Source organism: Oreochromis niloticus, linkage group LG7, assembly GCF_001858045.2.
Source record: "Oreochromis niloticus isolate F11D_XX linkage group LG7, O_niloticus_UMD_NMBU, whole genome shotgun sequence".
Taxonomy (NCBI): domain Eukaryota; kingdom Metazoa; phylum Chordata; class Actinopteri; order Cichliformes; family Cichlidae; genus Oreochromis; species Oreochromis niloticus.
The window spans coordinates 24,869,817-24,885,266 of record NC_031972.2 but is presented as its reverse complement, the minus strand read 5'-3'; the positions used below and the strand labels follow the sequence as shown (position 1 = coordinate 24,885,266).

The window sequence follows — 15,450 nt, the reverse complement described above, 5'->3', positions numbered from 1 at the left end:
GTCATAGACCAGACTGCGGTATGTAAAGTACCAAAGAATGCTGTATGTAAAATGTCAGTTTTTATGGCATCCTTTGTGTCATGTGACGAGTTTATTATATCTGTGGCTTGGGAGTCAGATATTAGTTCTGGTTCCTATTATGCATTGATGCATTGTATTATTTCTAAGAAATAGTCCCTAAACTTTACATTTGAAGTAAAAAAGCTGCTCTTACAGGCTCCAAAATCAATGCAGATAGAGTTATGGGAAACCAATATTACACTCTACTTAAAGACTTCACACTGTAAGTAGTGTGTGTGTGTGTGTGGGGGGGGGGGTTAAATGGGGAACAAGTATTTCTAAATATCAAAATGCAATTCAGGACTTTATCAAATGTGGTGCACATTAAAAAAAACACATGGGACAAGGACAAGGATCAAATCCGTACTGAATGGTGTTAATCTTTTGGATGTTCGGGCATCACTACTAAAAAAGGAAGAAAGATGGAAATCACTGTATGGGTTCAGAAAAACTTTAAATAAAACAACAACAAACAAAGTTTGTTGGTGCATCCAAGTTAAACTATGCAGGAATCTCAAAGATGCCAAAAACTGTAGTCCCTCTAATGATCACTTGAGGCTGGCATCAAAAGCGATTCATTTCCCACAGAGTCATGTTAAAAATACAAAAGTTAACAAACTATACAATCTTATAGGTATAGTTTCCCTTAATAACATAACCTTTCAGATACTGATGAGGGTTAAACTTAGGGAAGTGGCTGCTTTGATTGACAGATGTGGTAACAAAGGGAACTGTAACCAATACCTGTCCGTTAGTGCTCATGTTCTCTAATTCAACTCACTGACCGAAACCTTTACACTAAAATGCTTTTAGGTGCTCATAATGGAGTGATCTGATTTAATATTACAGCTTGCTGTGTCTTAAGAAGCTTGTGCTTTTTTTAGTTTCTGTATAGTGAAATTCAAGTATTTAGTAACTGGCTCCATGTGGTGTACACATTCACTTAGCTAGCAAAAGATTCCCCATTTCTGTCCCAGGTGGAAACAAACATTTGGGGGTTGTATAAGGAAGGGTATCCGGTGTAAAAGTCTCCAATATCAAATATGTGCTGATACCTGCTGTGGCGGTCCCTTGTAAATATGGGAGCAGTAAAAAATAGCTTACTTAGTATTAACTAGAAAATAGTTTTGTGTATAAACAAAGCTTCCTAAACTTTATTTATGGTTCCTAAAAAAACAAATGGCGTCACTAAAAATGCTAATGTTTAACAACAGTGGATGATGTTATGGTGGCCATGTCCATTTTTTATCTACAGTCTATGGTTAACACATCACCATGTAAGGAAGAAATATTTATAAAGAAGATTCAGCTACCAGCTTCTGCAGGCCGAGCTCATTTAAGATGAACTGAGGAGAACAGGAAAACTGTCAGAGCCATCATCCCACGAGCCCAGGAGGAGAGGGACCAACCGGCTTGTTAGCAGCACACTGTTAAAAAGTGACTCTGAAGAGAAAGAGTCTAGGTGCTAATCTGTCAGGCATTGAAAAGATTTGATACATTCTGAGAAAAAAAAATACAAAAAAGGCTGAAACTTTTATGTTACACAAGAATGGAATGACATTTTGATTGATTTCCTCAGCTGCCCAAAAATGTGCAGAGTTGCCAAAACATGACATGAATCAACACTGTGGTAACGCTGTGTCCCAACAATTTGGGGTTTCTAGAATCAAAATAAAATCTCAGAGAATTTCTCCAAATAAAAAATTTATTTAAAGATTTATTAGACACAAACGTCCCCTCTTTAAATTAAATAAATATTTTAAACAATTTAGAAAAATGTTCATTGTGTTATTTTTGTGGAATTTCAAAATGTTTCTTTAGCGTTTTTGTACATAAATTTTTGATGTTCAACATTTTATAAATGTTGAACATCCAAAGATTTATTTTTTTTTTTAACAAACTATCTCAAATGATAAACATGATGCCCAGCAACATTACAATACACATGTAGTTAATGTTGTGAACACTGTTTAGCCTCTCTAAGTTTTCTGGATAAGACTATCCTACTACAGACTTCACAAAAAAAGGGGAGGGGGGTGATTTTGTTTAGATACAGGAGATTTTATTTAGCATTTTGTGTACAAACATAGGCCGCAAATGCCTTCCAAACATGTTTGCCCTCAGAATACAGTATTCCTTCTTTTTTTTTTAATTATTCCTTTTTACAGTTCTACAAGCAGAACATTGAATATTTAACAGGAACAAGAGTCAAAAGTTGAGGAATAAAAAAAGTGTTGTTGGTCACCAAGTCTCATCCTCACCTTTACATCGTTATATGCTCAATAACGCAAAAGAATACTTTTTGAAGGTTGAAGAAGCCTAATTTAATGGCAGCATGTTGTTGAAGAAGTGGCAGCAGAGGGTCACTGTTGTGCTGTGAAAATGCTGTGAGAAATAGCAGTGTCGTGTACAGTAAATGCAAGAGATTTGGAACTTTCATATGGAAGAATATGCACTATATGATCAGAGTACTCCACAGAAAAATTAAACCCTTTTTTTTCTCGGTTGGGACTGAGGTTGTGGAGGGAACTGTATTATGGAGGGTACATGCAGTTACGGTGACAATCAACAGACCAAAACAATGCAGATTTAGAGTAATATAAGACTCTTTTCTCCTCTACCACATACTGTACTGATAGTTTGGATTTTCAAAGAGACGAGAGATGTACCGCCTCAATCCTCAACGATCAGCGGACGCCACAATAAATAAAAGAGAAACCAGATTATGCATACTCTAGTATTATACACATTATACAACTCTATGGAAAAAGTAGGAGGAGTCTGAGTTCCAGGAACTCACAGAATCTACCTTTTAAATTAAGAAGAACCTGCACTTCCTATTAGCTAGACAATCACAGTGGCCAGTCTGTTGTTCAACACAAATAACTAAATATGAACTGACAATGCAGGAACTGAGAGCTGAAAAATGACTGCAGTTCTACATAGTCGGGGCCAAATAGAGACAAACAGTTGTAACTCTAAGACGTAAGATTTTCCCAAAGAAAGGACACCAGATAAAGACAGTTTTTGAACATTAATTTAGCTTTAGATGGCAATATCTTAAATAAATAGATCCAGGCTGTGCAAAAGCATAAATAAATAAAAATAGAGGATATAAAACTTAAGAAAATAACAAAGATGGACTTGGGGAAAATGTTTTGATCCATTGCCCTAAAAAGACAGACGTTAACACAGTTTCTCTTTTAACATTTTGTGCATCACAGTCAAATGAAGGTGGCAGATAGGACAGGCATGGAGCTGGGAGTATGAGCTAAGACCACGCTTAAGTTTAAGGTCCTGTCTTAGTCGTCAGTGAGATGAACGATGTGTGGCTGTCCTCAGCAAAGGCAACGGGAGAACGAATGTTTTCGCAGTCAGCATTATCACTGACATTCAGAGGCCCACGGGCGCTAAACAAAAGCATAAGTGTCGAGGCACGATAGGGTAGAGTAGAGCAGGCAATTAGGACTTGCTATAAAGGTAACAAGTGTAATGATGAATAAATGACTGGCGGTGGTGCATTCGGCCTCTCACAACCTACACGAGTACAGGCAAGAAAAATATCTTTCAGACGCTGCAAGGGCAAAGCGAGAGCAAATGCGAGGTTTAGAGGGTTCATCTGTGTCCGAATGCAAGAACTGTGTTTTCCATCATAATTTACTCGTGTGTGCTTTTCCACTCCATCTTCATCGTGGCCACAAGTACACATGAACCGTTATCAGATCCATTTAACTCATTCATTGGTTTTACAGCCAGTCATGATATCAAGCCTTAAATTGGCTATAAAAAGTAAGCAGTATAAGCAGTAGTGATAGAAAAATCTTTAGGAAAAAAAAAAGAACAAAGAAAAGATAAAGATCCTCATGAACTACATCCCACATCATGGATACAACACAGCAATAGCAGGAGCGCACAGAAATAAAATTAACAAAACATGCCTGCATGTTAAATCAATCATACAGAAAAAAAACCAAACATTTTAAGAGCTCGTCTCTAACTTGGCCAATGAGTTGTGGACAAATAATTAGGAGGACATTTTGCCATGTGTGCAAGCAAATCAATATTCCTTCATTTAAGACAAAAGATACGCTGTTCGCTGGACATAAATGCAGAGTGCTCAGGTCACTTGTAATACAGTAGTTCTAACATTGCATTAGTGCACTTCTGCAGCCACAGATTAAATGGATACAAAAGGAGACAACGCCATGTGTGTATGAGATGTATCATGACATTGCATAATGTCTACACTAGACAGGCGATCTCTGGATGGGAGATGTCCTGATAAGGACCAGCTAGCAGTCAAAGAGCTTCAGTCTTTTCCACAGCAGCATACAGTATGAACTACAAAGTGTGTGTTACCTCCATAATATTAATAATAATAACAATATCGAAATGAAGAACTGATAGAAGAGCTGAGCAGTTTCAATTAGAACAAGGCTAAATCTTGCTTAATTACCGCAAGACTTGAAGTCAAGGCTAAAACGTACTACTTTCTTAAACAGAAACCAAAGTTCACATAGAAAAAACAAAAAAACAAACCAATTTCTCCACGACGACCCCAAAATAAATTACAGTAACAGCAACAATGATTATACTGTTAACCAAAAAGAAAAATACAACTTTAAGATTATGTACATGTACTTTATCTGTAAATACAACTGCTTCCTTTTTCCTAACAAAAAACCCCAAAACAAACATATTGATTTGGCAAGACGTCCTATGTTACAATGTGAAGGACATTTCGTCAGCAAAGATATGAACACGGACAATTCCTATGTTAGAAAATATATTGCTTCCTGTGCATTTAAGCTGAAGACTACTTTGAGACACAACACAAACAGAGGAAACTTGCTTTTGTGGTCGGAAAAACTGCAGGCAGTCAGACTGCAGTGTGTTACAAATCACTGGGTTCACTTCACCAAGCCGTAGCGTTTGACCCCAACCGGGTTTGTTTACGTTGTAAACACTTTAACATACAGGTGTTGGATTCCTGTGATACAGAAAAAAACGAAAAAGCCAGCACGACGGCGACAGCCACTCGCTGACTTTCAGTTCCATTAAACGTCTGCACTTGTTTGAAAGAATGCGCTGAGATTATGTAAGACATACTTAGGATTTTCCTCAACTGGACATGAAGCAACGTTTGAGATGGAGAAACACATTTTGCAACAGTTTTTCCTGCGATTGTTCAAAATAAAGACGTACAGAGAACAATGCCCAAATGGTCGTGGAGATTCTGATTTGTTGGCGAACCGATTCCTGAAAAATCAACAATCCTGACTCGTTTTGTACGATTTTGTTCATTCGAACTTCTCGACTTATGAACCACAACTGTGTAAAAGCTGCAAAGGTTCACCGCTGAGACCAACAAAAACCAGGTGGTGGATGCATTACACTGGAGGTACATGGAATCATACTAATTATCAGGTAATGACAGATAGGAATGGCAAAGACCTCACATACTCTGTACTTAAGAGGCCCAGTGGCGCCCTCTTGTGTTCGAGCATCACTGGAGACAAATCCTTCCCAGCTGCAAAAGCTGAGCGGAGTATAGTCAGTCAAATAAAAAACACATGACAGGCTCGCTCTGAGCCAGTGTCCGTCTCTTCTTCACACAGCGGTGGTCAGAGTCAGCGTTAGCTCTATACTTCAGTGGAGAAGAGGATGCTCTGTCGTTTACTGTCTGGGGTGGGAATCGTCTCCAGCTGGAGGAAATACAGCAACACCTGGACCTGTATTGAGAAAGTTTAAAAAATGAGCAAATTAAAAATATAAGTATCATAATGAGCCAAGCACCTTTACAGAAAATTCAAATACAATATGGCAGAAGGCAGAGACTGAAGATAAACTGCATGGCTTACCTGTGCCATCACTTCCAGGGACCAGCTGTCCCCCATGCTGATGGGCTGTGTTGGGTTAGCGGGGATCTTGCTGTCCTTCTCAGCGGGCCTTAGCAAGGTCGGCCCAAACACCGTTGCCAGATTATGGAGAGACATCTTGTTGATACTCTCCTTCTCTGCCACCCTGAGGAGAGGAAGAGTTGAGTAGATTAGTAATAAAGGTGTAGAACAAGAGTGATGTTAATGTGCAGGGACGGAGATGGACTGCTCTGAGCGCAAATATGAGCAAGTTGGAGATGGTACAGTGAGTCCAGCTGTCCACAGACACTCCATCACACCTGGAAATCATCACAAGCTCCTCCACCTCTGGCATTCCTTGTCATTTTTTACATGTTTTATTTCTTTAACCTTTATTTATACAGGTAGTCCAGTTGAGATATAATGCCTCATTTACAAGAGAGACCCATTTAATACCAATAAAAGGATTATGAGTCTGCCCGACAATCCTGATACTCTCTTTATCATTTAAGCTGGCTGTGATAGATGTCTGCTAAATATGGCCTCTGCAGTGTGAGGATTTCTCTGTTTTACTTCAATTACAATAACATGTTGTGGTTCTAAACTTGCAAACAGGCATGAAACTATCCAAAAACTTTCTCTTGGATATAGTAGTAATGGCCAATTTTTGGGCTAAATGATTTATGATAACAAAACAATAATATTATCAACCAATACCAGAAAGCTTTGACTCTATAAAGACGTTGAAAGTAAAAGTAATAAATCTCCAGTTCCATTCAGTACACAATCAGGCTGTTTGCAGTTGCAAGTGATTTATACCTAATAGTATAAAAGCTACATCAATAAAGAAAATCACTGAGGTGAATATTGCATACTACCATAATGATGCTGACATAACGCAATAAAATGTCTTAAGTTTAAAACAATATTAACATTTAGATAATGTTTTGGAGATAAATGTAAAGAAAATCCATCTGAAAACACACTCGTGAGTGATTGCCACCTAATGCATCAACTATAAAAATTTACATTCTTCAATTTAGTTTGTCTTTCTTTCTGTGCACATTAGTGTGTGCAGTCTGTGTGTTTAGTTGTTTATACCTCTTTAAGTGATCCAAAAGGAAAAGGAATGTAACCAGGTTGGGTTCGGGCAGTGACAGCAGCAAGTTCAGCATGCAGCTCTCTTTGGCAACACTGTCAGACAGGGCTGCAGAGGAGGGAAGGGAAAGATACAGCTGCTTATACATTTCTTGTAAATAAAGCAGTTCAAACTGCGTATGTGTGGGAAAACCTCAAAGCCAGTATCTTACTGATGCCGCCTGCAAAATTGGGATAGAGCTCATCGGTAAAGAGCGGTTCCGGCAGCTCTCTGAAGTACAGCTTCAAGGTCCCAGCGATGGCATTGACATCCATCTCACTCATCATCACTGACACATCTTTGTTATCTGCAGGAGAGACGACAGCAGCCTGAAACTGGAGGTTTGCAATCATAATGCTGGGAAACACCTCAGAACAAACAGCAGCTGCCGTGCCTCCTAACTGTTAGCGTCTAATTAAAAGTGCAAAGTAGGATACCCAATTATTCGCTAATACATAAATTGATTCCCCTGTCAAAGCAAAACACTCCAGAATAATATATTGTTAACAAAGCATATAGTTAGGGCTGGACCAGGTGACCCTGAATCCTCCCTTAGTTATGCTGCAATAGACGTAGGCTGCCGGGGATTCCCATGATGCATTGAGTTTTTCCCTTCCACTCACCTTTCTCACTCACTATGTGTTAATAGACCTCTCTGCATCGAATCATATCTGTTATTAATCTCTGTCTCTCTTCCACAGCATGTCTTTATCCTGTTTTCCTTCTTCACCCCAACCGGTCGCAGCAGATGGCCGCCCCTCCCTGAGCCTGGTTCTGCCGGAGGTTTCTTCCTGTTAAAAGGGAGTTTTTCCTTCCCACTGTCGCCAAAGTGCTTGCTCATAGGGGGTCATATGATTGTTGGGCTTTTCTCTGTATTTATTATTGTGCTATCTACTGTACAATATAAAGCGCCTTGAGGCGACTTTTGTTGTGATTTGGCGCTATATAAATAAAATTGAATTGAATTGAATTGAATACAACAGTACGGATTTACCACTTCTGTTTTTTGTTTTTTTTAATAAATTACTTTTGAAAATCATATTCATATATATTTGCCAAACATATATTTTAGATGTTTAAATGTTAATATTAGACAAAGTTAACAAGACTAAATACAAAATCCCGGTTTTAAAATGATGACTTCATTTATTAAGGGAAAAAAGGTTGTCCAAACCTTCCTGACCCTGTGTGAAAAAGTAATTGGACCCTATACCTGATAACCGGTTGTGTCACCCTTGGCTGAAAGAACTGGGAAAGAAATGAGTCTTTCACATTTCTGTGAATTTTGGCTCGCTCTTCTTTGCAGAATCATTCAAATTCAGCCACAATGGAGGACTTTGAGTCTGGACTTTGACTTGGCCAATATAAAAACCTTCGTTTTGTTTTGTTTACATACTCAGACATGGACTTGCTGGTGTGTTTCGGATCATTGTCCTGCTGCAGAACCCAACTGCCCTTGAGTTTCAGGGCATGAAACGATCACCAGGCATTGTCCTTCAGGATTTTCAAGTATGGTAATTCATCCAGGTCCTGAAGCAGCAAAGCAGCCCCGGACTATCAAACTACCACCACCATGTTTGACTGCCAGTCCACAGAATATTTTCCCAGAACTATTGTGGTTCATCAAAGTGTTTTTTGGCAAACGTGAGACGAGCCTTTGTGTTCTTTTAGATCAGCAGTGGTTTTCATCTCGTAACTCTCCCATGGATGCCATTTTTAACCAGTCTCTTTCTTATTGCTGAATCATGAATTCCGACCTTAACTGAAGCAAGTGAGGCCTGCAGTTCTTTCGATGTTGTTCTGGGTTCTTCCGTGACCTCCTGGATGAGTCCTTGATGCACTCTTGGAGTAATTTTGGTAGGTCGGACTCTCCTAGGAAGGTTCACCACTGTTCCAAGTTTTCTCCATTTGTGGATAATGACTCTAATAGTGGTCCCAAAGCCTTAGAAATTGCTTTGTAACCTTTTCCAGATCGATAGACTTCAATGATCATAGGTAATTCATGATGTCTTTATATAGGTCCAAGTAGGTTTGGATGGCTTTTGTCCCTTAATAAATGATCATCATTTAAAAATTATGTTCTGAAACATGTAAGATTGACAAATGTGCAAAAATAAACCCCCCAAAACAAAATAAATCATCAGGTATATGAATGGCAGTGATACTTACTGGTGTCAAAGGCAGTCTTCAAGGCCTGAATGTCGGTGGCCACTCCTGACACTCTGTAGATGCCCACCTCCTCCATGCCCCTCCTTTCAATCTCCTCCAGGCACTGCCGGACAATGTAGGGCACCTTGGAGCGCTCTCGTCTGGATCAAAACAAAAAAGGAATCAAAAAGGAGGGTCTGAAATAACATTTGTTACAACTGTATATACAGTATGCTATGACTTCAGTCATTCACTGGCCTATTCTCCAAAACATGACAGTCTGCCACAGTTTGGGATAAGACTGAGACACCTGGCACAGAGAATAACACAGATGTGTTTATTCTGATTACAGAATAATTACTGTGAGCAACTGTCCATTAAGCTAGTGACTTTTTTAATATTTCTGAAGTACAATATGGGAAAAAACAAACTTTCAGTTGAACATTGTGGGATATGCTTCAAGAAAACTAAAAAGATTAGCACACATTAAAATAATCCAGAAACAAGCCCTAAAATGTCAGAGAACACAAATAATAATGACCTGGACGTTTCACAGTGCTGGTGGGCTAATAGTCACTCTTCATTTATTTACTCACTTGGTCACTGTGGAGATCTTAACTCCAAACACACCCATGGGTTTCTCCGAGGGCATCCTCTTCAGGCTAAACTCTCTGCTGGTGAACTTCATGGACAGTTTAATCTCAATCTGATAAGAAACAGAATTCGAAGTAAAAAAAAAAAAAAATCAAACCTTTACACAATCTGAATCCCATCTGCTTCCTGTTTCTCATTAATGCATGCTACTATGATCTAAATGTTAAGCTACATTAGAGCTGCCAGTGAGTGTAATACAGGAGGAAAATCTTGTTTATATTGTGATATCTTTATTTTGTGTGATCCACTCACCCCATTCATGGGAATAACTGTTCTCTGCCAGTCTTTGCCTTGGAGACTCTGAGGATCAAGCTGAGTCGGGGAAACATAATAAAGAAAAAACATAAATGCTCACACTGAAGAATACTCATACTGAACATTGAGAAAGTTTCAAATAATGAAGCAGCATAAATGCAAGTAATCACAGCAAGTCAAAAATGAAAAGCTCAGGCTTCAGTCTTCTGGATCTGTATGATCTCAGTGAGAGTGGACAGAAGCCCCAGCCACCAGCTTTACAAATCTTCTGTTTGTAAATGGCAGCCAACCAGACAAAGGTTGTCTCAAAGGGTTAGAATGGGGTGGGAAACTCCAGGCCTCAAGGGCCAGTGTCCTGCAGGTTTTAGATCTCTGCCTGGGTCAACACACCTGAATCAAATGATTAGTTCATTGCCAGGCCTCTGGAGAACTTGAAGACATGTTGAGGAGAACATTTAGCCATTTAAATCAGCTGTGTTGGATCAAGGACACATCTAAATCCTGCAGGACACCGGCCCTTGAGGCCTGGAGTTTCCCCACCTTTGGGTTAGAAGCTAAAATGGCTCGGTTTCAGACAGTGGATGAGCTGCACCGAGGCCCAGATAAAAATATTATTTTGAAATTTGAGTCATGTGAAGATTCAGATAGCACATCCAAACTAAAGACATGTTTCAGGATCCATTGTGCATGTTTGCTGGGGAAGAAGGTCACATACCCCCCCCCAAAAAACAAACAAACAATGAATGTGCTTATGATATTTCGAATAGTCTTCCATTAGAAGTGGTAGAAAGTAAATTATCCAAGTTCTACACCCAAGTACAATTTTGAGAAATTTTGCTGTACTTCAGTTACATTCTTCTTCTACTCCACCACCTTTCAAATGGAAACACTGTTCTTTAAAGACCTTTATTTGATATGAATATTCAATGGTAGATTTTTTTATATTTAGAAATTTTCCTCAGATTTTTTCTTATACAATGAAACTATCCAACATATATTTTGTGATTCTCTGACTGGGCATGAGACAAAGCTAGTATTTAGTCAAAGCAGATTGCTCTTGTAAAATGCTGCTTATGCACTGATGGAACATTAACAAATAATAATAATATGTCAGGTATAAGGACAGCTTACTCTGAAACTACTACTTTAACAAGCTGATAATATTCATGTACCTACTTAATATAAATTTTTCAGTGCGTTTACATGAAACAATCTACATTATTAGAACTTTTAGATCTAACCAGATAAAAAAAATTATCACTTTTTTACAATTGAAAGAATAATTTCAGTATTTTGTTTGGAGCCACTGCTGCTTTATAAATCATTGATCTTTATTTGCCTTATTATGATGATCTTAAAAGTCAACACTATATTTAAATACTGTTGTCCTACTTACTGTGCTGCTGTGTTATGTCAGAAAAGCAGAGCATAAAGTTATAATTGCATCAACTGTCTTACTCTGCTGTAGCAGAATGTTTTGAAATGTGATTTACAGACACACTACACCCTTTGCTATATTTTTAGAAGCACGGTAAACAAATGTAATTTATTCAGAGGTACTATCTCTACATACAACTACACTCAGACCAAAGAGCCATGCCATCTGGGGCAATAAAGGCTGAGTGCGAACAAACACAACTCACACAACGCAACAAACACGCTCATACACAGTATACGCATGCTGGGTGTGTTTACCTAGTATAAGCCCCATCTGGTTGGCTGCAAAGCTGGATCATGTTTCTCACAACCGAATCAAACTGAAGAGATTGGAGTGCTCCTTGGTTTGAGCCATTTATCTATAAAGAATTACATTCCACTAAAAAACAGCAAAGCCATAAGAGCTGGCATCTTCGCCGGCCTAAAAGCTTTCCGACACAAACGTGATGCTATCGTCTCTGACTTTTAGTGGCTTTTTTTTCCAATAAGCCAACGATCTGGTCAAGTGAACAATAATAAAAGCTGGAATTTAGCCAGCATTGCAACATGAGGGTAAACAATAGTTGTCACAGCTCATTCAAATGGAGACAGGACATTATACAATCCATGAATGCAAGGTGTGGATGTGTACGTTTAAAAATCGAAAGTATGAAACAAGAGGGATGTTTATGGTGTCGAATCAAAGGGAAAGGACTAATGATGCAGTAAAAATGGGGGAATTCATGCAGATGATGTGACAAACTGAAACCAAACTTTAAAACTTTAGTGAGCTGAGTGATTTTTACATTGTGTTTTTTACTACTCTCCTTGAGCACTAAAAACACTTTATACAGCTTGATTCATTCACCCATTCATACAAGCATTTTTTTGTACAATTTCTTATCTAACATTCATACACAATGACACTCCAATGGACGCATCGGAGAGCAACTTGGGGTTCAGTATCTTGCCCAAGGATACTTGGGCAGCCAGGCACCATCAACACTGTGGTTAATAGATGATCTGCTGTACCTGCTGAGCTACAGTGACCCTTAAGTTTAGGAAAGATTATGGAAAAACAAGCAAACATAAATGGACTGGTACTTATGTAGTGCTTTTCTACTCTAATTGAGGATACGCAGTCACACACACAATCATACTCATGCTTTTTATAAGCCTCAGCACTTGGTCTAACATTCACACAACATTCACACTAACGCTCAGACAGATGCATCGGGGTTTAGTATCTTGCCCAATGATACGTCAACTTGCAGACTGGAGAAGCCATGGATTGAGCCACCGATCTTCCCTTATAGCATACGTGAAATTATCATACAAAGAAAACTTCATTTTTTTAACTTCGATTCTAAGATTTTTCAGTTGATCTGAATATTATCGAGAGAGAAAAGAGAAAAACTGCACTAGTTAGAATACCCACCAAGGACCTGCTCAAGTATACATCCATGTTATATGTACTCTCATTACCCATCTATCAGGTCACTCCTTACGCACCCATGTTTTGTCTCTTATTTTGCCTCTTATGCTAGATACCAGCCAGTCTGAAAACTAAACAGTCATTTGTTTTTAATCTCAGCATGCACCTGACTGATCAAACACTCAAAAAAGCTGCAGAGTAAAATGCAGATTCAATAAGCCACCGTGACTTTTGCTGAACACAGCAGCAACACTGCCTTGGATTTGTGAAAATCCTGCTGAGTAACTTTCCAACAGCTCTGTGAGTTTTTTTCTTTTAAAATGACATCATCTGTCAAAATAGGATCGTGTCTGAGGCTTACCAGAGGAGCCACTAGGTGGAGTGTGTGACTGTAAGTCACAGTTTGGAAACTTCTCCTAGTGCAGATAGCTTTTTCTGTTTTACCAACCAATATTGATGCAGGATTCTCAGAATAAATACAGCTGTCCTCTGTAATGCGTGTGTGTGCATACGGCATGAAACAACACGTACACAGTGTATTTATAACAATCATCTAAAAGGTTACGGCTATTATTTTGGGTTTTTTTTACTAATTTCAGAGCAAATGAGCTGCTATATACATGAAGATTGTGTGAGTGTTTGTGGAAAACAGAGCAAAACAAGCTTACAGCAATGTCCAATCATGCTCGTGCACACACAGACGCACACTGAAGCTGATGGAGGAGTAGAAAAAGGGGTTGTTTTTGGTAGCAATGGATGAAAGAAGCAACTCCTGTTTGTCAATTTTTTTTTATCTTTGCCTTTGTCTCTGTTAATCTTCTAGGTGACACTTTGCAGTATCCGGTGGGGTGGGGTTGCCTTGGTGATTAAATTCCTGACTACCTAAATCTGCCATCAAACTATGGTCAGTCAGATGGGTTCAGGATAATGGCAATTTTATGGGTCTGGCATTATTATGGAGAGAATACTTTATAGTACTGACTTCATATTTACTTCCTCTGTGGAGGATGACTTTGCTGCTACTCAGTACCCATTCCCCAGGGTGGTCATAAATATTTGAAACAGCTAAGCCTGGCAGCAAAGGAAGCAGTGAGCACGTACAGCTTTATACAGCTTTTATTAAACCGCTACAAAGTCACTCCACTTTTTCTTCTTTTCTTTTTTTTAAATTACAGTCACCTGCAAGTGCAGACAACTTCACTGAAACCCATCTTCATTTAGCCAGCCTCTACCCGTCCATCACATATTCCTCTAACAAGCTTCACTGATCATATGGCATGTGGCACCTATTGTGGCATAAATGCTTATCAGCAATGAGTCATGGTGGTCACGGCTGAGAAAAGGGTGACGTCATGTCATACCGGGATCTGTCCTTTCCCCATGATGCGGTCTGTACCGTCTCCATCCTCTTTGTTCTGCTTGGTCTTGTTGTAGCTCTTTTCATAGCAGAGCAGCCTCAGGGTCTGAGAGCCCTCCAGCTCGATTTCAAACTCCTTCAGCGAACAAAGAGAGACAGAAAAAAAAACTATTGAGGAAAGAATAAATAAAAGCAAAGGGCGGGAAATATCTGAATGCAGTGATGCCTGCAGATAAAGATCATGCAAAAGAGCCATGATAACTTCGGAGACATCAGCATGGCATTGCATTTCAATAAGACCAACGACAACACACAGCTGACCGTCACTTCCTGTAATTATGTAGGGGAACGTACTGCATATGTTTTGCACATATTTTTTGAGGCCCACACTATGTTGGTTCACTTAGCTTTTGGCCAGATATGAGTCATCACCAGCAGCTCTTCATTAGTTAATATTATTTCCACTTTGCTGGCCAAAATGCTCAAAGAGTCATTGGGTCCACTATGGAACATACCCTGCCACACATGAACTGATCCTGTGATTATGTCTCAGAGCTTTTCTTGCTTCACCCAGCTGTGCCATTAGTGCATTCTTGTTTGTGCACATGTGCTTGCTTCCATGCATATATGGAGTGTGTATATGTGTGTTTTGTATATTCTTGCTGGGGCTCTGGATGCTTTGGATTTGTTTAGACATCTTTTAACTGCTCGGAGATGGGTGCCTAAATGATTAAAAGACCAGATGTCAGCTACATGAACTATGCTAAGATCGAAATGTGTGCAGTTATGTGTTCCTGAGTTAAATAAATGCACTGATATGACTGTTCAGTGTTGAGCAATCCTGGAGAGATTTGTGCAACTGAGGATTCAATGCAGGCACCAGCTGGTATATGTGGGTGAGCAATCTCTTTATAATGTCACAGAAACAACTACATGTCTACTTCATCAAATCCAGCTTTGAAGGTATGTGTATGTTGAGTTGTACACTCTTTATCTTTTACCTCATTCCATTTGGGTTCACTGGTATATCGATACACTCTCGTCTTGGCTTTATTTGAAAAGAACCCAAAGGAGTCCACCTCCAATGTGCAGTAGAGATCTGGCAGGGAGGAAACGATTTAATACAATT

The 15,450-nt window shown here is 39.1% G+C and overlaps 1 protein-coding gene across 1 annotated transcript in view; it reads right to left on the bottom strand.

Annotated features, from left to right (window-relative positions):
• Positions 1 to 2,100: 2,100 nt before the first annotated feature.
• Positions 2,101 to 15,450, bottom strand: part of bcr (BCR activator of RhoGEF and GTPase) — a 92,380-nt gene continuing 79,030 nt past the window's right edge. Inside the window, exons 15-23 of the mRNA XM_019361150.2 lie at positions 15,323 to 15,420; positions 14,326 to 14,457; positions 10,111 to 10,170; positions 9,801 to 9,910; positions 9,226 to 9,365; positions 7,229 to 7,363; positions 7,020 to 7,125; positions 5,922 to 6,084; positions 2,101 to 5,792 (exon numbers count right to left, since the gene is read on the bottom strand). Of these exons, the coding sequence (XP_019216695.1) occupies positions 5,703 to 5,792; positions 5,922 to 6,084; positions 7,020 to 7,125; positions 7,229 to 7,363; positions 9,226 to 9,365; positions 9,801 to 9,910; positions 10,111 to 10,170; positions 14,326 to 14,457; positions 15,323 to 15,420 (1,034 nt within the window). The 3' untranslated portion in view covers positions 2,101 to 5,702. The remainder of the gene's footprint in view (positions 5,793 to 5,921; positions 6,085 to 7,019; positions 7,126 to 7,228; positions 7,364 to 9,225; positions 9,366 to 9,800; positions 9,911 to 10,110; positions 10,171 to 14,325; positions 14,458 to 15,322; positions 15,421 to 15,450) is intronic.